The sequence below is a fragment of the Helicoverpa zea genome, chromosome 9, assembly GCF_022581195.2.
Source record: "Helicoverpa zea isolate HzStark_Cry1AcR chromosome 9, ilHelZeax1.1, whole genome shotgun sequence".
NCBI lineage: Eukaryota > Metazoa > Arthropoda > Insecta > Lepidoptera > Noctuidae > Helicoverpa > Helicoverpa zea.
This window is the reverse complement of record NC_061460.1, coordinates 12364164-12389059: the sequence shown is the minus strand read 5'-3', so window position 1 is coordinate 12389059 and position 24896 is coordinate 12364164. Positions and strand designations below refer to the sequence as shown.

The following is a 24896-nucleotide window of genomic DNA, read 5'->3' as shown; positions in this document are numbered from 1 at the left end:
TTATTGCGACAGGTATCCTTCGGACATAGACGGCTTGCGTAGGTACGGTCGACGAGACTTGGTAGCCTAGTGGTTAAAACACCTGCCTTTAAGAGGATTCGATTTTTCGCCACGTTGTCTTTCACCCACCAACAAAATCAAATGTTTTTATTTCAAATAGACCTTTGCAGGCTTTTATGGAACTCACACAACTCCATGAAGTACAGGCTTCGTACATAGCTAATATGTACTTGCTAAGAACAGATTACTTCTTACATCATCATACTTACTTCAAAAAGCTGTAATGTAAACCTACATATTTAATGTTATAAAAGAAGCACGTATAAGCTTGACAAACCAACTAATCTACGCCCACAATAAGATCTTCGAATTCAATTAAAGCATCTCCCAACATATTTCGATTTCACACTCAATCAGTACGTAATTTAAATTCTTAATTAAAAACCTTAATTTAAGCAGAACTCAAAAAATCCGCAAAGGTTTATGCCCTCGTAAGTGTCAATGAACTTTTGATAAAAATCTACACGTAAGTAATTTGCCTTCTTGCTTTATATCACCAGTGCAGATTGCAAGACGTTTGCATGAAAGCTGCATTGTTTACCCATTACGTCATCATCATAATCAACTGCCTAGGCTTTCCTCACCTATGTTGTGGTCGTCTTCCAGTGTAACCGAATGCAGCTGAGCACCAGTGTTTTACAAGGAGCGACGGCCTATCTAACCGCCACAACCCAGTTACCCTGCTCGGGTTCCCAATACCTGACTTACTGGCTTCTGACTAGGTGTCAAATATGTTCAATTGTTTACCCATTTTAGTCTTCATGTTAGCCCATCTAAATAAAGCGCAATGTTTCTATAATTGCTACACGATTGATTGATACTTACATAATATTCTAAGCTGGAAGTAATTGGTCTATTAACGATCAAAGGTTTCGATGGTTTACCAACACTATCGCCAAATTCGGCAAAGATGGGTGTGGTATGCTTTTGTAAGCAGTAAATCATCTTTAATTGTAAATGGCTTTAAAAATGAACTGTAAATTAAACTCGTTCTGTTCAAATGCTGATAAATCAGTACTTTTCGAACGTCAACAAATAAAGCCAGCTTACAAAACGTCGACTATCCACAACTTCCTATTTGTTTTTCCTAAGAAGAAAAATTACAAACAACTTTCCATAGGCAAAATATGATATCCCTTAAATTGTGGGTAACCACTGACCTGATTAGCTGCTTCAGCTTGGTAGCAGCTTGCAGCGAAGCATATCCGTATCGGGAGAACTTGGCTGCATCTTCTGATGGCGCGTTGAAGGCTGCTACGTAGCGAGCTGGACTGGAGTCGTCCAACCAGAGACCTGATGATGTAAGGATATTAGATACTAGCTGTTTTTGGGCGATTTCACCAGTGTCCCGATAAAAGTTCTTTCCGTGCCCGGATAAAATATAGCCTATGCTATCCTGGGATAGTGTAGATTTCTAACAGTTAATGGGTTCATTAGTAAAAAAAGATAAAAGATAAAGATACATATTTTATATTAAAGCTCCACTTTGCTTAGACACAAAATAACACAGAATGACTATGATGGTGATACAATTGATCTATAATTTCCCTGTTGCACAGGGTTGGGGGTGACTGCTAATCTAATTTCCATTCCTACAAGGTTATTAATGGGAATATCAAAGTGTTATAATAATAATAATAATATGCCCCGCAGGGCATCTGAGGCGGATGACGGGGAGTAGCGACCCCGCGGGGCTATATATCCGAGTGCTCCAGGGAGAGTATACTGTCCCCCATCTCCGGCCTGCCGGAGTGAAGCATGATGGGGGATAGGTCTCCCGCCTCTTGGCTTGCCTTCATCGGCCGGTCAGAGTGGAGTCGCTAGAGCAGGGTTAACAGCCCACTCGGAGGGTAGGTGCCTCGTGGTAAGTGGCGAGTGGGCCGGTGATGCTGGACCCACAGGGAGCGCGTGATCTGCGTTTAAAGTCCGCCGAGGTATCCTCACCCTTCAGCCGCTCATGTACCTGTTGCCCCCTTGTTGCGATTTAGCGACTGATTCCCGGGGGCCCAGTAAGTGAGTTGGCGAGTCTCCACCTGCCATTTTTACGTGTATTTATTACATTGTTATCGGCAGGTGCCATAGTTCCCGTAGTTTCCCCATTCCTAGTCCACTAGCATCCCATCACAATAGCCCAAGTAGTTTTCATCCATAGTTAGCAATAGTTTAGCACAGAACCGGGGATTGTCCTTGGGTACATTTCTATAGTGTATACAGGGATAATCGTCGGTTTTGTGTCACCATTTCATTAAAGTTGTCTCAAAAGGGCTTCAGCGTGTTGGCTTCGGCCCCACGTTCGCCTCCCAAAAATCCGGGACTCTATAGTCCCGAGGTCTGGTAGAGACATACAAGATAATAATAATATAATCTTTATTTCAGACCAATGTCCATACATAAAAACATAAAGAAACCAGTTTACAAAATTTGAGCACGTATAAATGCTTTCAGGACGTTTGAGTCTTGCTTTTCCGCAATAACCTGTAGGATGCTGTTGGTGCTGCTCCTGACTCTGTTCAGCAATGATGCGAGCCGCTTGCGTATTATAGCATGGAAGCCGTCTACCCTGGCTTCCGCAAACATACCGGAGGCACTGCAGAAACGGGGCAACCCCAACAACATCCTAAATCCGTTATTATATTGGACACGTAGGGCATTGAGCGTTCTCTGTGTATATCTGAACCACAGGCTGCACGTGTAGAAAGTCTGGCAGTAGGCTTTAAAAAGTGTGACTTTAACTTGTTCACTACAACGCACAAACCTGCGGGCCAGCATGTTACTTCGAACTGCCAATGCCCTATGTTCCCTTTCCATGTCAACTTTGTCCTCAAGGTCCTCAGTAACGTAATGTCCGAGATATTTGAACTTGTCAACCCGCTTTAGTTCAATGCCATTTAGCTTTATTGCGGGCACATTTAGTGTACATTTACCGGGGGCCTTGAAGACCATGTACTCGCTCTTCTTAGCATTGTACATCAAACCATGTTGAATGCTATATGCTTCACATATTGCGAGCAACTGCCTCATTGCACTTACAGTTGGGGTCAGCAGCACCATGTCATCCGCGTAACTAAAGTTGTTCATACAAATGTTGTCAATCCAGCATCCCACTCGATTGCTGCTGAGCCCAACTATAAGCTCATTAACGTACAGGTTGAAGAGCTTAGGAGAACTTAAACCACCTTGCCTCACCCCACACTCCAACCTGTACGTGTCTGAGAAGGTGTTTGCCCATCTTACAAAATTATTCTGGTTTTGGTACCAGAAGTGAAAAATTCTTTGCACCTGTGTAGGCACGCCAGTTTTCTTGAGTTTCTCCCACAACATGTCATACGACACAAGGTCGAATGCCTTGGAGAGGTCAAGAAAGCATGCATACACAGGTGTACTTCTTTCCGTATAGTATTGAACAGTGTGCTTCAGACTCAGAATTGCGCTTTCAGTGGAAAGTCCCGCGCGAAAACCAAACTGAGCGTCATGGATATTGAGATGTTTATCAAGTTCTGAGTCGAGCACACTGTCCAACACCTTGGCTAAGATTGTAGCCAATGAAATCGGTCGGTAATTGTTCTTATCAGACAAATATACTATATATATTATAATATATTATACCCTTGTCTTACGCTCATGAGAACACAATCCCACTGACGTCAATAATATTAGCAATTAGCATTTAGTATTAGTGTAGAAGTTGTTGCATAGATAAAAAATAAATGACCTGGTTATGGTGTGGCCACGTTTCGTTAAAGGTCACGATAGTTATAAAGAGTTTATGAAGTAATTGATGACAAAGCCAAGCTTAACCAAGTGACCAATAAAATATGATGACTGTTTGAAAAGGAAGGTGTAATTGATTTAAAGAAGAATGCAGTACCGTTTTGTAATATCAGCTTATTAAATGTGTACCGTTTTGTTCAAAACTTTTACTGAAGTCACAAGAAATGTCGTCGAACCTAATAATGGGATTATATTCTCTCATTGTATTGTTTGCTATAATATTGTGCAAATTACTCACCCATAGAATATAGCTTTGGTTCCAAAACTGTGTACAATTCGTGCATTTTTTGCATTCCATAATCAGCGGCTTCCATAATTTCTTTCTTTTCTCCAATCGTGATATTAGTTAGATCACCTTCACTACCATCAATTTCCAGATCCTTTTCTTCATCATAATAATCATCAATTTCTTCATCAGGCTTTTTATCACCTTTGTCAGTCGCAACAGAAGTCTTGTTAACCTTTGTCAAGTTATCATTATCACAATACGTTACTATGATAGTTGAAACATTCTTAGTCGCGGAAAACGAATGGTTCTTACTATGATCTGTTTCTATAATAGTTATGTTATGTACCTCTTTTGTCAATGTACTGTTGAACAAAGGCATCAGGTGTTTTAAAACTTCTATTATGTTCGCTGATGTTGTGTTTTTAGTATGAGGATCCTTTGTAAGAATTTCCACGTATTTAGGTCTTTCTGTTGTAGGATCTTCATAATTTTCTATGCTCTTAGTTGTGTGTTTCTTGCTTGCAGTATAATTGCCATAAATATCAATCTTATCCTCAATACCGCTTTTAATTTGGTTCTTGATTTTATCTCCAGCGCTGCCTTTTGGAGATGTAACTATGATTGCTTCATTTAACTTATCAGATGTATCACTGATGTTATTTTTTATTCTATTTATTGATGCTATTATAATATTTATGAGATCTTCTTCTTTTCTACTTATGTTTTCGTTTGTGATATTAGCTATTGTACTCAGAAACAATTTGACTCGTTCTTCATCCCTTTTATATAAATCTTTATCTGATGTCTTGTTGTGGATTTTGAATACATCTTCTATGATTTTTGAGAATGGACAATTCGGCGTGGTCCCTGTTGAATTTGTTTTGGATTCCTCGTTACTGACGGACTCAAGAAGCAGTGACACCACGATAAAGATGTATTTATATCTGCAACATAGAAAACAAACTAGATAAATTACAGTGTTCATGTTAACATCCTGATGTATGATTACTTTTTATATCTACCTATATTTTAATCCTATAGTAGCCGTGAGTTGAAATTCTACGAAAGAAAACCTCTATTGTTTCGGGGTTACGTATTGCATTGAAACGGTTGGTAGCACCATTCATACCTGGCATACTCATAACCACTCTTTAAAGTGACGTCATCACATTACGAATTCACACACGTGTGCATATCGCACTTACCCAAGCAGGATTATGGTCACCCATCCTGTCACAAATAGCAAGTATTACACAAGTCAACATTACATTCAGTTGCGTGTAGTCATAGGTTATGCGCGATTGTCCACACACTTTCCAAGTATATCTGAAATGGAAAGTATGCTTTCTCTAGTCGATACGTCTGTCTTGTTATTGTGAACCATTCGTACGTAAAATGTCTATGGATTATTTTGTCACGCTCTTTCTGTGTCTGAGTGTGTATTTGTAGCTAGACTGATTAGTAACTTATGTAGGCTTTTACTACTTTTACTGACGCCTTCAATACCTCCGTGGTTAAGTAGGTGGAACGGATTTTATTGTTGGTCATTATTATCATGGTAATCATTATTTTCGTCTTGGGATGGGTTTTTTGGAAATATTCACGCTATAATCAAGTGAAGTACGTGATCAGATGAGTAGGTAGTTGTGCAATGGTTTGCTTTGTTACTGTTATTTTTTTGTATGTATGTATGTTCAATTCTCGAAAGAGGTTCATTTTTATTTGACCTACAAATAACTTTCTGTAGCTACACTGATCTTGAGGAAACTTTAAAAAAAAAGTTACTTTAAACTTTAATACGTGTATCGAAGATCAAATTAGAGTATAAAACTAATTATAAGCAATACGATGCATTAAATATTACACAATTTTCAATATCAGAAATGTCGTAAGATTTATACAGAAGCGCGATATTTTGCGAAGCTTTCTCGATTGCTCAACTAAGGCCAATGTTGGGAAAATTAATGAGCGTTAAGTATCGAGCAAATTGGGTTGCTAAATTTTAATGTTTTGGCATTTAATAAAAAGTCAATTGAATGATTTTGCGTTGTGATAATATTTGTTTAGGTAAGTGGAGCAGTTTTATTTAGATTTGACGATTACGGTGTATTGCGGCGTTTCATAATTTAATGTCATAATAAACCATTGTTTACATGATTATATCAGCCTATTGCCGTTTAATTTGTTCACATGTTACTAGTCTCTTCTCATGTTTATTTTCAGGGAACTTCCAAATATATCCTATTTTACCAGAGACCGCAAGAGGTCCATACTAAACATCTATAATAGTATATGAGTGTCATCGCTTTGTCTCGAAAGTGCAACGAACAAACTGACATTCGTACCTACTGAAAATATTATTAGTCAGGTATTGAATTTAAATCCGTTTAATATTTTTTTGCTTATAATTGCTCCAAATTGTAAAATCCAATTATTTGTTCTTAATTCAGATCTAAAAACGAATTTGATGCCTTTTTGTTGATTTCAATTCAGTTGCCATGCTGAGTTATTTCAATATGATGTTAGAGAGCTCAGAATTAAGTTAATGCTGCAGAGTTCTATTGATCCACAGTTATGGATTTGATAGTTAAGCTTTACTGAGTCTGTGAAGGATGGGTGACGACCTATGGTTACCTTAGTTGTTCGTTAATCATCGGGTCCCGGGTGTCCTCAGACCATCTTTGACACTAGTTAGGGGTAGGCAAAAATTAATTTCCGCAGTATCTATCAAAAGTTATCATTAGTTGTGGGAGATCAGAAAGAGAGTCACTCTATGTAAAACACTGTAACCTGTAAGACTGAAAGTCGACCCCAACTTACTAAGGAAAAGGCTAGACAGATGATGTTGTATAACTGTCTTTGTTTTACGCACCATTGCTCCATGACTAGAGTTCCTATAACATATTCGTGTGTTTGTCATCGATCTACATTACAGTTAGCATAACTTATATTAGTGTTACATAAGTTAAGTGTAAGTTCCGTGCCACGGGAAACAGGAAACTTTATTGTGCATGTTCTTATGTAAAATAACTTGTTTTAACAGAGAAACTGCTTCTGTTGTAAATTAGGCTTTCTACAAATACATATGTTTTTGTTAATGTTTGCTAGTTTGAAATAATGGATGCAAGTTTTTTATGTGATGGTAAGCGATTACCGTTGCTTATGGACATCCGCAACATCAGAGCAGTCGTTACCGGCCTTTTTAAACTTCTTCTCAAAAAGATGGAGGTTTTCAAATCGGATGTTTGTATTTTTGAGGAAAACTCCCTTGCAAAATATCGAAGTTATATGGAACTGCAATATCTACTCGGCCGCTACTGACTTTTTTCCCAAAAAAACATTTCTAATCAGTTTTAGTACGACTTAGCCACAATACAAGGTGTTGATTTGCATTTGTGCCATAGTTCAGGAGGAGGACATACAATACGTAAATAATCGATTGGAATTACAGTAGATGGGAAATAACTAATATGCACTGCTTTTTTTGTCATTGTAATGTCGTGGTATTTCAGAAGTAATCCAATTTTATGAATGAAATTTATGAGTGATCGTTGCGTATGCTTTGTGTTTGCGTTTGTGTGAGGGTGCAGCACGGTTTTAAGGCCAGTAACATACGCGCCAAGTTTAAATACGGCTAGATGACATTTATGGAATTCCGAAAAAAAATTAAAGAAAAAAAATTACGTACCAATTTTTTTATTGATTTGGGTCGAGAATCATTAGCATAATTACCTCCTTGAATATGGCACGGATGCAAATCAACAGCTTGTATTGTTATGGGCCAAAAAGTAAATAGATCGATTAATTAGAATGTAGTCTCCTTCCCTGTCATCATCAAATATGTGCATCCCTTAAGCAAATATCGACAGACACGTCATGAAATTTTTTTGAAGGGACGTCATCAGAATATGACACCTCCCACTATGGCTGCAGCGTAAGGAGAGTGTCAGACACATTCTAACTAAAACCCACCATGTTCCTTCTTAAGCCTTCTATGTACCAGGGCCGCGGTAACTCTTTCGAACACTCGCAGCCCCGGACGTCATAACATCACAGTGATATAATGTCACTATCGCAGGCGCAGTCGTGACAACTATGAGCTATCGATCTATTACTGGTTTCAAATGAAGATAGCAAAAACTCACGCAAAAAACCACACCTTTACCCTAAACCAACTCTTATATTTTGAGCTATAGAGTTGAAATTAGTGTGACAGCGAAGTATATAAGCACAGCCAATTAAATTGCAACTTTAAGCTGAATATATAGAGTTGGATTTTGATTGTATGACAAGGTTCGAATGCATGACAAATTGCAAATATTATATACATGGACCATGCATGCTCAGTTTTTGCTACGGTTTAATATGAAAATATAAGGTGTTAATGAATGGATAGGAGATTTTATTTACTTGTGGTTATTAAGTTATTAATGAACTGAACGGAACTGTAATTTGTTAGAAGTGTAGTGTATTAAATAATAATATTTTTCTGCAATAATTTTATCTATGGAGAAAGTTATCGTTACTGTGTATGTAGATGATATGTTTAGTAGATCTCTTATTGTTACCAACAGTAATGCAATGCAAAAATATATTTTATGGGAGAAAAGTAGCCGTTATTTCAAAACGGAGTTTGTAATTGGACGATTCCATTTCATTTAGCCTAAGCCTTTAAGTTTAAAACTACGTTTTAGCGTTTTAATTCTGATAAAGATCTCTCTCTTTGAATCCTATATTATCCTTTTTACAGACCCAGTCCTCATTAATTAACTGTCTTAGCAACAACATTAAGATAGAGCAGATCTGATATATAACAGATAGAGAGCCCTTGGAGACTCTTGGAACTCTGTCCCATATTGTAGCCGGACTTGTGAACAATTCTTATTATAACAAACAATACATAAAAACACAAACCTCAAAACTTCCATAATTCGAGAGCACTCCGAAATTAAAAACCATAAACAATAAACACAGACAAGCACTCCCGCCAAAATTTGACAGCTCGACGCGGGCAGATTAAAACCTCCTTCGTTTTTTAAAATTCGCGTTGTGATCCAGGCGTGTTGTGGTTCAGCCAAGCGCCATTGGACTAGCAGTTACATAATGTCGGGACGCTGTAGTGATTAAAGTACAGTTATAAGACCTCGCATCGAACGATGATCTCGTCTCACGTCCGCTTGCTTGTTTTGTGGCGAAATGAGCTTTTTTGGTCCACTCACACCGTTGCGTTTATTTTTTTGGAAAAACATTCCGTTAAAAATACCCTGTTACCGATATTATGGTTATGCTTAAGTCGAAATGCAATTGTTAAGATAGGTACAAATCGTTGCAAAAAAGTCGATAATTTCTGGACCTGTCATTTTGGATTTTGCGGTTTTCGGTCGCGTAAGATTCTGTGGTTTGAAAGAATTGTCGTGCAGTTACGAAATATTGACAAGCTGTTATCTGAAGTTACATTCCTATCATGATCGTGTTCGTGAGCTTTCCCGAGACATGACAACATGTCACCATATCAGCTAGTGTGGTTTGTAGCATAGGCCAGCAGCTTCTCAAACTTAGTACTTAGTTAAAGCTAGAGATACATAAGGTATTAGTAGAGGCTGCGAGTTCGAGACTTCATGGACATAGCAAGATTGATGCTCACGAAGTATTTTTGAACTAGCTGCTTCGACGCTAGATGCAGCATTAAATGACAGACATCAAGCATCAATCTTCAAGATTCTTTAATTAGATAACCTAAATATTAAGCGTGACATCGCTAAACCAAAAAACTGTACTCGACAGAACCAAACCCGATTAGCACATTTTTTGCTCCGGACATTGTCTGTGGTTTAAAACGTTACTTTAATTGACGCGTCTCGTGTCCGTTACCACATTGTTATATCGATACCTACTTGATTTATTTGTGGGAAATCGATACCGTTTTTTTATCGATGTCTTGGTGAGAAGGTGACGTAATTTTGGCCAATTTCTTGTAAGAAGAGGTGGAAAAAGAAACGTTGAATAGTGTGTCTTAGACAGTGACAATTTGGTACCTACCTATTAACTTAAGTTTAAATAAGGCATTCAGCAGAATAGATTTTGATAAAGTTTGCACATAGAAAGGCAATTTATTGAATGGAATGCACACATTGTTTGACAGAGTAGAATGTTGTTAATGACATTTATTTAATCTATTTTTAACCGTATTTACATTTTAATTAAAAACGAACCTATTCTATTAAAAAATAATCGTATGTTCTCCCGCTCGGCTCGGTGCAATTGCGCCAGGAAGGCCTTAGGCAAATTGCTCTACTGTGTACATATCACTACCGGACATAAGCGATTTATCCCAACGGTTAAAGACCTTTGCTTCTAAAAAACAATACCATTGTCACTGTTGTCTGAGAAATTCGGTCCAAGATTAGTTTGCGTGTGGAACGGTAATGGTAATTTGGTTGGACAGCCATTTGTCATATGAGTCCGAGGCGGTCAGTAGCCTTTTTATTACTTACTAGATATGCCCCGCGGTCATACCTGGACCCTCGACCAAATAAAACGTACATTGCATTTTGATTTAAGGTTAAACCCAAAAAGGCTTAAGCTTTTTTATTTTGCTCACCTTCGAAGGGTGATACCGTAAAGCAAACAAAGCATAAGTCACCTACTTCTGCTTTGTCGTCCTTGACTTTAGCAAAGTTTTACTAAAGTTCAGTTTCTGCCCCAAATCTTTCTGCCCAACCGCTGGAAGTTTACTCCATGCTTTTTTATAATCATTCATAATCACCATTCCTACCTGAACTTCAATTTACCAACGCTTCAAATGGTCTCGGCGTTTTTTTTTCTTGTTTACCTATGTACTGCGGCCCGCCTGTACCTAAGTAAGTGCAATAATAACAGTATTATGTCCTGATCAGCTATGTCTGTCTTTACACATTTTATTCTCCCCATTTTACTTAACCACCACTAATGAGTCAATAAAAACATTTCCTAATCAACAGAGAATAAAGTAACTAGTACATTTTTGATATGTGCACAACGTATGCTATTAGGCGTCAAGGTGCGTTTGCGCAACCACTATGACAGTACGTGACGTGGGTAAGTAGAGGTGACCCTAACCTGTTTAGTGAATGGATGACGTGATGCTATGGTGGTTGCCGGTATGGCTGATGATGCATGAAGTAGCTGGTGGATCCCTGGAAGGTATGACGTGTCATTGATGTGCGTGACCGGATTTTGGAGCTTTTTGTGAGGATTTTGGATTAGGTTTAAGTAACTTCAGGAAAACTTTGAATTTTATGAAAAGCAAAGAAAATATTAACTTTCCTTATAGGAATTTGCTAGTAATGCTTTGGGTGAATTTTCCGGGACCCAAAATTGCGTGGCATCGATGAAATCGGTACTAAAAATCATTGTTATAATATTCTAATATTTTTTTCTAAGTAGGTGAAATAGCAATCTATGTGTAGCACTAAATATTTTGTTAATAGGATTAATTGGTTCTCCAAAAAAAAAAATTAAACCTCAAAATCTTTCATTGCCGTGTTTGTCCACACGTCACCTTGATGTGTACTAGACCTTATTGATAAAAATTTATTAGTTATTTATATTAAAACCTAATTTTATATGACTCGTGAATAGTTAAAGTATTGTTACGGACTACATTTGTTCAAATATTTAAACAATATAACAAATGGTAAATAAAAAATAGTTTGTCCCAGGACTACCATTCATCGCCATGTCCTAAACATATTTGAGAATATTGCTTTTTCTAACGGTTTGCGTCCCTCCCGCTGTGCGCTAAAAATAATAAATTAGTTATAGTGTATTAGTGGATAGGTCTAACTTCTGTTTGAATAAGTTTTTCCTCTTAATTGATCATTCGGTACAATGCCATTTATCTTATTTTTATTTGTGACGTGTTAATTACTGTGAATTATTAACAGATTTTTGATTTTTTGATGTTTTGGCCTTGATATTCATCGCCGCGCTCTCATTGCCGTGGTTTCCGTGGTCAAACTTTGCTATGGCAAAGAAAAAAAATACACTGCAATGAAAAAATTTTAATTGCCATGCCTTGTAAAACAATTTCGTTTCATTGCCGTGGCCACATGTTTCATTACCGTGACTTATGTTTTCATTGCCACGGCATGATTAAGAAGAAAGATAAAAAAGATATTTTCACGTTCACCTCACAAAATGCCTCACTTACACATACACCACTCCACTTTCTCTGTCATTTGACACTCCATCACACGATAGATAGACATTCAAACACGCACACACACACCATCTCACACATGCACACGGACTCACACAAACACACACACGTACGCACCTCCACATGCGTGTGTACGCACACGTACTCACTTACTCACTCACTCACACATACTACAGTCTAATTATAAACATAATAATGGATTGATTCTTTCTAGAAAGCCAAGATGCCTAAACCAAAACTATTGGAAGAGGAGAAAAAGATTGTCTGAAAAAAAAGGACGTGAAAATTTCTTTCATTGCCGCCGTGGCATGAAAATTTTAATCTTGTATATCTCGTTAGTTTTTTAAGCTACCTACTAGATATTAAGTAAGAATACATATCTTATCAAAAACTTGAGTAAACACTATTTTTTCTTGTTCTAAAGTTGAAGAATAAAAAATCCACGGAAATGAAGATTTTATTGGACCTGTTGAAACTCACCCCTTTACTAAATCGAGCCATTTGAATCCCAATGCTTTTGCGGTTGACAGCAACAGAAATGTTAGGAGTTCTTTGAAGCCCGATGCAGCTGCTTATATTTGCTTAAATACCTCCTAAGGGATATGTCAAAGAATTACTCTAGTTTCATTTCAGAGCATCTAAGACATCAATAAATGTCTCGTAAAAGTGTTCATTGAACGTCTAATCTAATTGTGATTTCACCTGAAGCCATGAATCATCAGGTAGCAGTGAGAAGCCGTGTATATTTCAGATGGCGCAAAAAACTAAATTAATTCGATCAATCAATTTTATTGTGGCGTTTTTTCTCAACATTCGATGACATCTGCTAATTCTTTGATACATGATGTTGTTTTATAAACTTACTGTTTTCCCGCGGTTTCACTCGCGTCCTTTGGGAACTACTGCGCGTTCCTTGTTAAAATATAGCCTATGTTACTCGGGGACAGTGTAGAGGTAGTTTCAAAACAGTGAAACAGTTTTTTAAATGGGTTCAGCAGTTTCGGAGCCATCAGTGCACAAGCATTTAAATCCTGATAGCACTTTCTTGAATACACCTCTCGAGTATGAGGGCGTGGGTAAGTACCAATGCAAGTTTTCTAAGTTTGTATGTACTTTCTAAGTACACCACTATTTTTTAATTAGTAGGTACACAAAAAATGGGGCTCTATCTGTACCCGTTACTGATCATATTTGTGTAATCAAAACTAAAAAAAAACGAAATCCCAAAATTGTCCAGGAAAATTTGTCTTATTTGGTAAATTCATAATTGAATCAAGGGGGCAAGTTTGAGCGAGAGCACGCGAATGCGAGAGCGACAGAATATGATTAATGAATACTACTATGAATGACTTGGAATTACCTGTACAATGTTTCCATGAATTGAGTGACATTTTTGGATATAACTTATCGCTAATAACTTTGCTGATTATGAATATTAGTTTTTGAAAGTTTGCATAGATAAATAAGTTCGATTAATTTAGTAAGGCAAACACGTATGTGCGAAATTCCCCAACTTGTTTTTATGCCTATTAGTTACGAATTGATTTTTTTCTTCAATTTTAATCGTACTTAATATGATTTAGTTACACTTCATCCTGTATTTTTTTACCTATTCAATCTTCTTTTTGTACATTGCAAACAACAGTATGCCTTTTTAGGGACCCGTAGCCAAGTGTGTAAAACCATACAAAACCACCGAAAGGTACCCTATTATTAATGCTTATATAAGTTCGGCCATTCAGAGAATGCGTTCCTGACACGTCGCGATTGAACTGACGACGTAACTTTGCAATGGCGTTGCAGTTACGATAAAAATATTTTTGCTGGTTGTTTACCGTTTTAACAATTGAGGAGCATTAAAACAACATTATTATATCAATAATCAATGAATGTTATTACGTCGTCAGTTCAATCGCGACGTGTCAGGAACGCATTCTCTGAATGGCCGAACTTATAATAATCATTTTTGAGAAAAGGACTCTAAAGAAACATTTTCCAAAGTCCGTGCTTACGAAAATTTTAATACGTTCCAAAACAGTTAGTACAAAAATATAATCTAAGTATATTAATTAATACATTAATAAAATCTCTAAAAAAACAACAGATCACAGATAAGTGTTGTGACGTTATCAACAAAATCTTGTTGTTGTTGACTATGATAAACTTAATTTAAATTTATTTTGTATTTCTCTTCAAATTGTCTGATATTTTCATAATAGCCTCCATTGACTACTGACATGATCTCGATTTTGAAAATTCGATATTAATGCGCAATTTTTTCACTAAAATAATTCCTTATGTAGTACCTACACCATCTTAAATAGTGACTAATAAAGAAGAATTAACAGTTATAAAAAAAATATTAAACATTTATTAATTTCGATAAAATTTTACAAGGAGGCGGGTTTTTAGGAAACATCAATTTAATGGCTTCTGTAAATACTCTTTAAATTTAACATAATCTCTTTTAAAAACTATCTAAAATTAAAATTAAGTCGATAGTTTTCTAACACTAATTTTATTTCTCTTTTGCGCAATAGATGGCGCTGTACTTAATAATGATTATGCTCCAAAATAAAATCAGTGTCACACAGAAAACCGGATCTTTTCTTAATTCTAATACAAAATGTATATAAAAATATTTATTATGGACATAAACTCTGTCTTCCGAGATCACTCCTTAGCTTCCAATATTTTCTTATCACATATTCAGCTCCTGGAATCAATAATAAAAAAAAATATATATTTTCAATATACACAGATAAGACTTAGTTTAAATGTAACAAAATTAGAATATTTTGGTATATGATCACAACCATTGACTGAAGTCTTGGAACGTTTTGCTTGGAAACTTAATTACTGCACTTACAGCGCCATCTAATGCTTGACATGTAAACTACCAACACCTGGACTATACCTACGCACAAGTAACGCCATCTATTTTGAGAACCCCAGACTAAAGTTTCGCCTACCTGAGTATAGATGTCGCTAGTGTGTCCGCCGCACTTCCCGCTCCGTCTTGTCCTGCCTCTTGAGGTCATTGATCGTCGTGACGCCGCTGAACAGCACTTTCGCCGTCATTTGCTGCAAAAATACAAATTATTACTTAATATCTATTGCGTTTTGATTGATTGAATATCTGGTTGTATTTTTCGATGAAATAATTTCAGTGTAAAGACTTGTAATGTGACTTGTGTAGCACGGTTATCCGAAGTAGGTACCTATATCAATGCTGAAAATATACACAAAGTTAAACGGGCTATCTAACATTACATTAAACAGAGATTTTTTTCTGCTTTGTAATATTAGCACAGATCATTATTATCATGATATTTTACTCGTACATATGTAAATATCACACATAAATACGTAACAGATGAAATGGATATGTCAAAGACTGCGAAATTAATCGTTAAAAGTATTGGAAGAGTTCCAAGTTCCACCTGTCTGGGAAAGTAGAACCTGGCGAGAATCTATGGTTTGTATTAATATTACTGTTGTACAACTTTGTAAGGACTTAAACATTTGCGTGTTTTGCGCTTGCAACGAAATAAAGTGTATAACATCAACAATAATTGTGATTTTTATGCTTTCGTTCCAGTTCTATTCAAAATTCCCACAAAACTGAATGCAGAAGCTAGTATTAATGAACAGTAATTGAAGAGTAAATTAATCTTTAATTCGCAAAAAGTAACTAAATTCAGTTCGTAATTTGACGTCTCAGGAACGTTATGGCGGTTCGTAGAATTTTGATAATTATTAACTTACTTCGATTCTGTACAACTAAAAGAAACGAAATAATCGTTTACTAAAATACAGCTTGAAAAACCAAATAATTACAATTGGTCCTGCTATTGTGATAATTAAGTTCAAATCAGCATCATCCCACAACAGATTAAGCATGGTAAAAAGTTATTTGACTAGATTTTCTAACTGACCTATAGTTTGCATCTAAACAAATACAGCTTATCTTCTGCCCAGCCGATTCCCACACTTTGAAGGGTCTGGCTTTAAGTCTTACCCTAATGTAGCCGAGTACCAGTGTTCTACATGGATGACCGTCTATTTGATCACCTCAGTTACTTCAGCAACCTTGTTACCTAGTATGACTTCTGAAAACTTTAGCTATTACTGCCCAAGCTCGAATGTTAGCCGATCTCAGACTATCAACAAATAATTATTTGTACGCGGTATCCAACGCCCCAAGTTTGGAGGAGTTTCATTAAGAAAACATGTTTTTTTTCAATCATTGCGACTAGATTAACACTTGAGAATATTTTTGTTCGATCTATTACTACTTTTGTTCGGACTATTCCTTAATCCATGCAGATCAAATCGTAAGCAATAATTGAAAACCTCCGTTCCATATGCATTTATCACGCATACACCAACTCGGCTCCAATTTTCGCCAAAAACACATTGGCCAACTGCTGGAAATTGGACCGTGTTGAAACGCTCGCAATTAGCCGTACCATTATCATTTGTGTTTCAGAGAAAGGCCTGTTAAGGTGTATCGATTACCGCTGGACAAAGGATGCCTCGAATTATATCGTTTTGTGTTCAGGCTATTACTGCTTTGGGATTCGGAATATTAATAGTTATTTGTTGATGTTCTGTTGTTTTGGTGAGCGGGGATTTGCTATATTGTTTAGTAAATGGTTGTTTTAGAAATCGTGAAAGAGCTTTTGAAATGTTTGGTCTGTCGTACTCAGAATTTGAGAAAAACTCGAGAACATCGTCACGCTGGAGAAAAATAGAAGATGCATAAAGAATACCTATACCTAAATCTTGGAGTTTATTGTACCGATTCCGGACACCTATAGCCTCTTGGTTTTGGTTTAAAGAAAAAAAAAGGTAGCTATTTAAGACATTTAACAATTGCATCTTTGAATTGAAGATACACCTAACCAATGCTTCTAATTTTCCTATCAAGACTCTCATTACTTTAAATCCACAAAAAAAAAAAAATTGTTTCTCAAAATTTCGCTCCAGAAGCGTCGCCTTAACCGTTATAAGTGGACGATCAAGATCGGTTGCTCCACATTTAATAATTACAATTTCGGCTACATGACCAAGACCATATACCCACATACCATGCTACACTTACTTATGTAAAGCTCGACAATCTGCATCATTACTTTGCATCAATAAAAAGTCTTTATGTCACACAGTTTTGACCGACTTTCGTTATTTTAATAGGTGATTAAGATTTTTGCTTTTATTTAAGATTAAAGTGATTGGAAAGGAAAGTTTGTTACTCATCGTATGAATTCGTTATAGGTACTTTTTTATTGTCCCAATAATATAATGGAATAGTCTTGTACCCATGAATAGCAGCCTCGAAATATGGACTATTTTGAACATGTTGCAATTGACAATTGTTTCTCTTTTCAGTATTATTCAATGAAATGGTCAAAAGAAGAAAATAAATAAGTATGCTTTTATTACAAGAAATGAAAACGATATTTCTATATACACATATTTGCTACAAATAGCCAGTGAAGCGAGTATCCTTTCATAGGCGGACAGGCTTCGCAATGTATTTACACATTACATACATAATATATGAAGCATGTATGTAATGTTTCTTTATGTATGGTTACAGTGTACATAATTGTATTGGTTATCTGTGTTCTGTTTGTTTTTTAAGGCAATAATTCTACTGGTATTTTCGATTGAACCATCATCATCCTCCTGGGATAAAGTCGGGACGATGATGATCATTGATTGCATAAGATAATTTGTGAGGAGTTTAGATGGCTTGTTGTTCGGTTTCAAATTTTTAGGCATGCATCGTACTGCGTACATTATAAAGATCAGATATTCGGCCAGTTTCAGAACGACAAAACAGTTTGGATTCAACATAATATATCTTCAGATTAAATTGTCAGCGAACCATTGAGTCAACTGTTGTCCAACATCTTAGTCAGCAGTATACGGGGCTTAAGTGTCAATTTTATTCCTCCGGACATACTAATTATGCTTTTAAAACCATATAATATGCATAATACTTAACTAACCCTACGGCCATTATGAAAATACACATACAAGTATAAATGCGAATCTCACCTGATAGTTTCCATTGCTGGCAACACTGGGGGGAGCATAACTCCTCCCCCCGTACCCCTGGCCAGTCCCTCCATGATACAGCGTGTTGTTATTCGCATCCCGTGTGGTCGCGGTCGCGTACGACGATTTGCAGTTTTGTGACATCCTGTATATCTGGATCTGGAAATAGATAGAACAAAATTGAGTACAGGAGATCTATCGGTAAAAAATAATTATAGTAATTATAGAAACATCATCAACTTCCTTTTTCCATATATGTTAATCTAAATATATGCAGCTGAGTAACCAGTGTTTTAAATGGAGAGAATGCCTATCCAATCTCTATCCCGTTTACCGGGTAAGCCCTTGGTAAGATTGATTGTCAGACTTTGTCGTTTCTTAGTTAGCGACTGCTAAAGTCGTTAGAATGACAGAAGAAACACTATTGAGTAAATACAGATGATGACATGGTAGTCACCCATCCACGGACCACCGTGCCACGCGTTGCTTAACTTTAAGATCGATCATGAGCTTCTAAAATACAGTACCTAATAAAAAAAAACCCTTAATCTATGAATATCATAATAGAATAATAAGCAAAATAGAAAACTGCTAAAAAAGTCAACAGAAACAGATTTTTGACCTATTAGTCTAGACAGAATCATCGGATCACTCGTTAATAATTGAATAGTTTTCCAATTATATATTTGGGGGTTTTAATGGTGTTAATGGAATTGAATAATTGAAAACGACGTCTGCTTCCATCGGGGATTTGGAAGGCATCTAAAATAGTTTGTGCAAACTGCATGATTTTAGTGTATTCTGAAATAATTATTTGTTGCTGCAAAAGCTGCCGCCCGCGGTTTCATCCGCGTCCCGAGAGATCTTCCCGCATGTGAAGAAAAGAATTGTCTAAGTATTTACCCATGTTATTTTGATATATATGTAAGCTATATCACTGCTAAATTTCATCAAAATCCACCCGTCTTTGCGTGAAAGATTATGAAATCTACATACAACTTAGCATTTATAATATTTATTAGGGATAATTATAATTCTCAAAAAAAAAATACCTAAACGAATAATTACGTAGCTATCTGCCATTCCTTTAATTTAAACGTTAAAAACCTACTGTCATACATTCATTTTCTTCTCTTTAATAAGCTTTTGAATAACTCATAATTTTAAACGTCTTTACCATGTCACATGCGCTTCATCCCAAAAAGATATGCCAAAAATGTCGGTAACTGCGCTCTTCCCTCAAATTATGTCAAAAATGGCCATCAAGATGGACCACACAACATAAGTTTAAAATTATCACACCCCATTTACATACCGTCTTAAACAATGTACAGTCAACGACAATAATTTACCTAGTAAGGGCGTGTTTTGACTGTCTCGTGACAAAAAAATTGTATCATCTTTCATCATCTGCCTAGCCTTTTCTCAACTATGCTGAGGTCAGCTGGCAGGCGTTGCTCTTCTCGTACCCTTCGTATGATGTTATTTCTATTCCCATAACGATCTGTAGTAACGAGAAATTACTATGTTGTCATATGAAGTCTATTGCCATATGGATAATATAAAATCGGAAGTGTTTTGTTTCTTACGCGTTCACAATGTAAGCGAACATATCAGGACTGTTATAATTATGATAGGTACTCATATTATCTAGGTACGGGAAGGAGTTCTCTCTTCACGCGGATAAACATTGTTCCTAAAATTGGTTTTTATTTTTGCACTGATTTCCAGTTCGACACATCAAAATAGGAATGCGCCCTTACAATTTTTTTTTCAAAAAAAGAATAACAAGAAACGTGGCTGCTATGTCTTCGCGTGGACGGTGGCTTGGGTAATTAAAAAAAAAACGGGCGAACCAAAACTGTGGCGGTACAGTTACTAACTGTAACACGAAACGAACAATTAAATACGCACCGCGAGCCATAAGCGGTAGCGGAGAATTAATTAGGAGTAAATTAATATACTTTTTTTAAATTATTTTTTAAATACACTTTTTTTTTGTCGTTTGGTATCCAGACACTACTTCATAGAGTGAGATTCTTCATACAATTTTTAGATAGAAATATTTTTCTTCTTGGAGTTTTAGAGGTAGTGTAGAGTTTGGTTTTATAAATGACTAAAATGGAGACAGCAACTTTGGTGGAAAACCCAATTTATTTCTTGCTGAAGTGCATTTAAAAGATTCCCCTCCACCGTTTATAGTTTTGAATACAGTTGAATAACAAGGTTGAATAAAGAACATATTGCTACCCAAAAACAACTATGATCATCAATTTTTATTACGCTGACTAAAACATATCGTCTTGTGTTTACCATTACGCACAAAACAGACTGCCAAGAGCTATTTCAGACGCAAGATTCATAAATCAACAAGGTATCAGGATGTCGAAAATTCAATACGCGTCGTTCCTCAGACATGTAGGTACGCGATTTATTACTACTATAAACGCTGAAGGAAACTATCGTGAAGCAAGTAGACATGAAGTATCGGTGGCGCATACATTTGACGTCACCGCGGTTCCACTTAGGGAGACGTACAAAGGGTTAGCTGATAGCGGTCCATTAGACTATAAAAAAAGATTATTTATTTCTGTATAAAATAGGAGATTTATGATGTCTTCTTGCTTTCATTCCTCATGGATAAGTGCGTACTGGGATACAGGAACTTTATGCGAAAATGTTAAACCACATTTCGTAACTGGGATTACTTACAGCACTAATTGTTCTAATTAAGAAAAATACTAGTTGCCTGTCCCGGCTCATGGGCCATGTATATGCCTGAACCTTTAAAATGAATTAGCATATCTATTGATGAAAACCGCATAAAACTTTTCTCTTATAATTTTGTTTCATAACATTGTAGTAATTTTTCTTTGCCCTGTCACTTTGCATTTGCATTGCATCGCTTATATCTTAATAAACTGGCTTATAGCAGGTCTTAATCAAAATAAGAGGTGCGACAGGCGTCATCATTATCATTTACACATCTTGACTTGACCTGATTGTGGATGCATTTTAAATTATTATGTCGATCACTTTCAGGCAACTTCCAGGTCAGGCAAGTACCAATGCAACTTTTCTAAGTTTGTATGTACTTTCTAAGTATATCTTAGACACCAATGACTGTGTTTCGGATGGCACGTTAAACTGTAGGTCCCGGCTGTCATTGAACATCCTTGGCAGTCGTTACGGGTAGTCAGAAGCCAGTAAGTCTGACACCAGTCTAACCAAGGGGTATCGGGTTGCCCGGGTAACTGGGTTGAGGAGGTCAGATAGGCAGTCGCTTCTTGTAAAGCACTGGTACTCAGCTGAATCCGGTTAGACTGGAAGGCGACCCCAACATAGTTTGGGAAAAGGCTCGGAGGATGATGACTTTCGCAGTGTCAGTATGTTGGTTTTTGTCAAGTCTGTCAGATTTGAATCAGAGATTGTGTTTGGGCAACGAAATTCTCATCATCTGCCTAGCCTTTTCCCAACTGTGTTGGGTTTGACTTCCGGTCTAATGGGCTGCAGCTGATTTTTAGTGTTTTACAAAGAGCGCCTATCTGACCTCTTTAACCCAGTTATCCGGGCAACCAGTACCCCTAGGTAAGACTGGTTGTTAGACTTACTTCTGATCTACAGTTTATCGTGCCCTCCGAAACACGGTCGTTAATGTTTAAGACATGTTTAGAAAAGACAACGAAATTCTATTGGTTGTTCAAAAAATTCTTCGCTTATGCAAAATTTTGTTGCGTTTTTGATAAACTGAAATGTAACAAGTTTTAAATACGGAAATGCATTAAGATTGCATAATCCGCAATCAGATGAAGTTTTGGTTTTAAATATTATTATTTAACAGTATTTTCAGAGAATATATACCAACGCGAAAAAATCCTGACGCTATAGTATATATCCTTTGTTGATTAGCACGTAACAAAAGCACGTAATTTTTTAATCGAAGCCAATTATAGTCATTGGTTTGTTTTTTGTATTATTATTGTTTAGATCGGAAATGGTTTCGTGTCGAGTAAAGTAACGGTGCAGGTTGAACCATTAGTAATTTGAATACTGTGACGCAAATAATTAGATTTAGATTTGTATGACGTCAACAAAGTTTACTAACGTCAGAATTACCGTCATCTAAATTATAGCAAACTTTTTTATACGTTTTGTTTTTCTTTTTTGATCTCAAAAATAATTTAGGTTGATTTTAATGGGATGTTTTTTTAACAATCTTAACCGTTTTCTGGAATTGTTATTCAATATCAAGTGTTTGTTTGCTTAATTGTTGTAAAAACTACTGTTTTTCTTGCAGTCCGTTTACCTAATTATAATTTAAAAAACATTTAAATTATTATTGTTTTTCATATTTTTTACCCGCTGTCGCTTGTGACTCGTCCATCGATCTGCTGGGTACTTGTTTTTTTCGGCGTTCCGTCAAAATGGATTACCCATTTTCTTTTTGCCAGTACCGACATAGAAAAATGCCGTTTTATACAAAACTTTTTATAATTTGGATGAGCATTTTAACAAGGGGGAAATAGTGTTACTTTACAACGATGTTTTGGCAAGCGACTTGACATAATAAGCGTGATTTGATAAATCTGTCACTCTTTATGTGGACTTAAATGCTATTTGCAAGCTAGTGATACTGTTAAAATATTGGTTAGTTGAGTAATTGTGTTATGTGACTTGTGTACTTTAGAAAAAAAAATAAAAACATTTGCGAATTTTCATAATATGATCACGATATGTTGTAACAAGTTTTTTTAATTCGGTATCATAAATAAAACGAGTCATTATGACTGTAATATTTTGTATGCAGCTCGATTTCAGTAAACAATAACAATACAATCTATGTTATGCCTCGATGCCTCGCGCGAACGTCTCGGCAAAGGCGTGTGGGAAAACTAGCAAATCTCGCACCGCTACAACTTTTAACTTTAAACGTTAAAAAAACAACAATATACGTTTTTTTATCATAACGCACTTAGCAACCGCATATCACCTTGAAAAGGACCCGTTCTCGAATTTAATATAGAGCGATTATACAATTGCAAAATTAACATTTTCACACCAAAAACAATTATTTGCACCTTATTATTTAAGCGGTAAGGGTGCGAGTTAATTTTTTTGGGCATTCATTTTATTTTTGCTGTTACTTGGTGACCATGTAAGACGGAATTTTACCGCATACCTACTTTTTAAATAATGTACATAAGTATATTGTACTTATATGGTGCATTCTCGATTTTTGCTCTTATTTTGCGGTTGGTCACGTAGGTATGATCTGAAGCCACGTGTTAAACGGGCGTATCTACATTTCGAATCAAGATTTTTTGATGGCGGACTTTTGTATTTCGGGAAATGCGAGCAGTCTGAGTAAGAAACAGCTAAATTCATGGTTGCATACTTACGTTTTTAGATATTTTCATATTACAAAACCAAACTTATTAAGTACTCAAATTCAAATTCATTTATTCCGTAACATATCAAAGACCTGCATAGAGGTACTGTAAGTACAAAAAAAATACGAGTCACAAAGTTCGACCGATTTTAACCGATTTTGATGATGCCGATTCGCTGACAGAAGTTTTCAGACGTATTAGGTGTACTACATATTATATGCGCCTGATTTCTCTCCGGTCGCGTTGACTTGTCGTCCCATCGGACTATGGGAGTGAAGGAATAGTGAGTGCACCTGTGTCTGCGCGAATGCTTGTGCACTATTATACAATCGGCTAGGTTTCCATTATTATTATTTCAGAAATATTATTAATAAGTACATGGCAATAGAAACTGTACAATTTCGCAACATTACTGCCCAATAATGTTTAGCAGCTCTGTATAATTTTAATTCCACTTGACACTTAGTTAATTACAATTGCAAACTAGAATGTAATGGCCTGTTTACACGTTGATTTGCAACCTATTAGTTAACTATTTAAATACTGCAAGTGATTGAGATATTAAGTACAGGGATCGGTATGTAATTTCACTTCAAAATGACATCGTATGGTTAAGTTCTCGTTAAATAGCTATGGCGCTGGGGCGCTCCAATAAATACGTTGATTTTTAAGACAGTCAAAAATAACAAACTCAAACACTTAATGCCTTCATACTCAACATCTAATCCATTTTTAACTATATGAGTGAATACGTGAGTCGGTGCGGTCACTAAGTTAACAATATAAGAGTCAAGTAAACTGTTTATTATTTACCAACAGCTTCTAAAAGAATTGCCATATTCTTAATCTGAAGTTCCTTCTTTAACCATTCAAATAAAAAAAAATCTCTTTGAGCACCAATTAAAACATAAACGAACCTTAACTTTTGACCTATCGTTTTTAATTTTACATCTCGCCAAACACTTAGAAGTATCTTATTAACATTGCAAAACAAGTTGTCTGTAAGTTAGTAGCAAGAATTTAAATTCTAAGTTATTTTATGTAAGTGTATTTGGTTATTTCGATCTTGAAGTTAGCCAATGACTGATCGGTTCAATGACCTCTGTAGCTTCTGTGATGGATGTCCATGTTGAACCACTTTGCTTATCTATCCTAGATTATAATGGACAGCTATGCT

At 36.2% G+C, this 24896-nt stretch overlaps 1 protein-coding gene and 1 long non-coding RNA gene across 4 annotated transcripts in view; both read right to left on the bottom strand.

Annotated features, from left to right (window-relative positions):
- Positions 1-778: 778 nt before the first annotated feature.
- On the bottom strand, positions 779-9106 carry LOC124633122. The gene is made up of 4 exons (XM_047168220.1): positions 8975-9106; positions 4070-5004; positions 1221-1353; positions 779-833 (listed from the first exon to the last, which is right to left on the bottom strand). Exons 1-4 carry the CDS (start codon positions 8986-8988, stop codon positions 779-781), a joined length of 1137 nt encoding a protein of 378 aa, XP_047024176.1. The 5' UTR covers positions 8989-9106.
- A 5150-nt stretch (positions 9107-14256) lies between these two features.
- LOC124633301 overlaps positions 14257-24896 on the bottom strand; it is a 28417-nt gene continuing 17777 nt past the window's right edge. For all 3 annotated transcript variants that reach the window (XR_006984724.1, XR_006984725.1, XR_006984726.1), the window contains exons 2-4: positions 18330-18488; positions 15233-15344; positions 14257-14976 (exon numbers count right to left, since the gene is read on the bottom strand). This is a non-coding gene — a long non-coding RNA (uncharacterized LOC124633301). The remainder of the gene's footprint in view (positions 14977-15232; positions 15345-18329; positions 18489-24896) is intronic.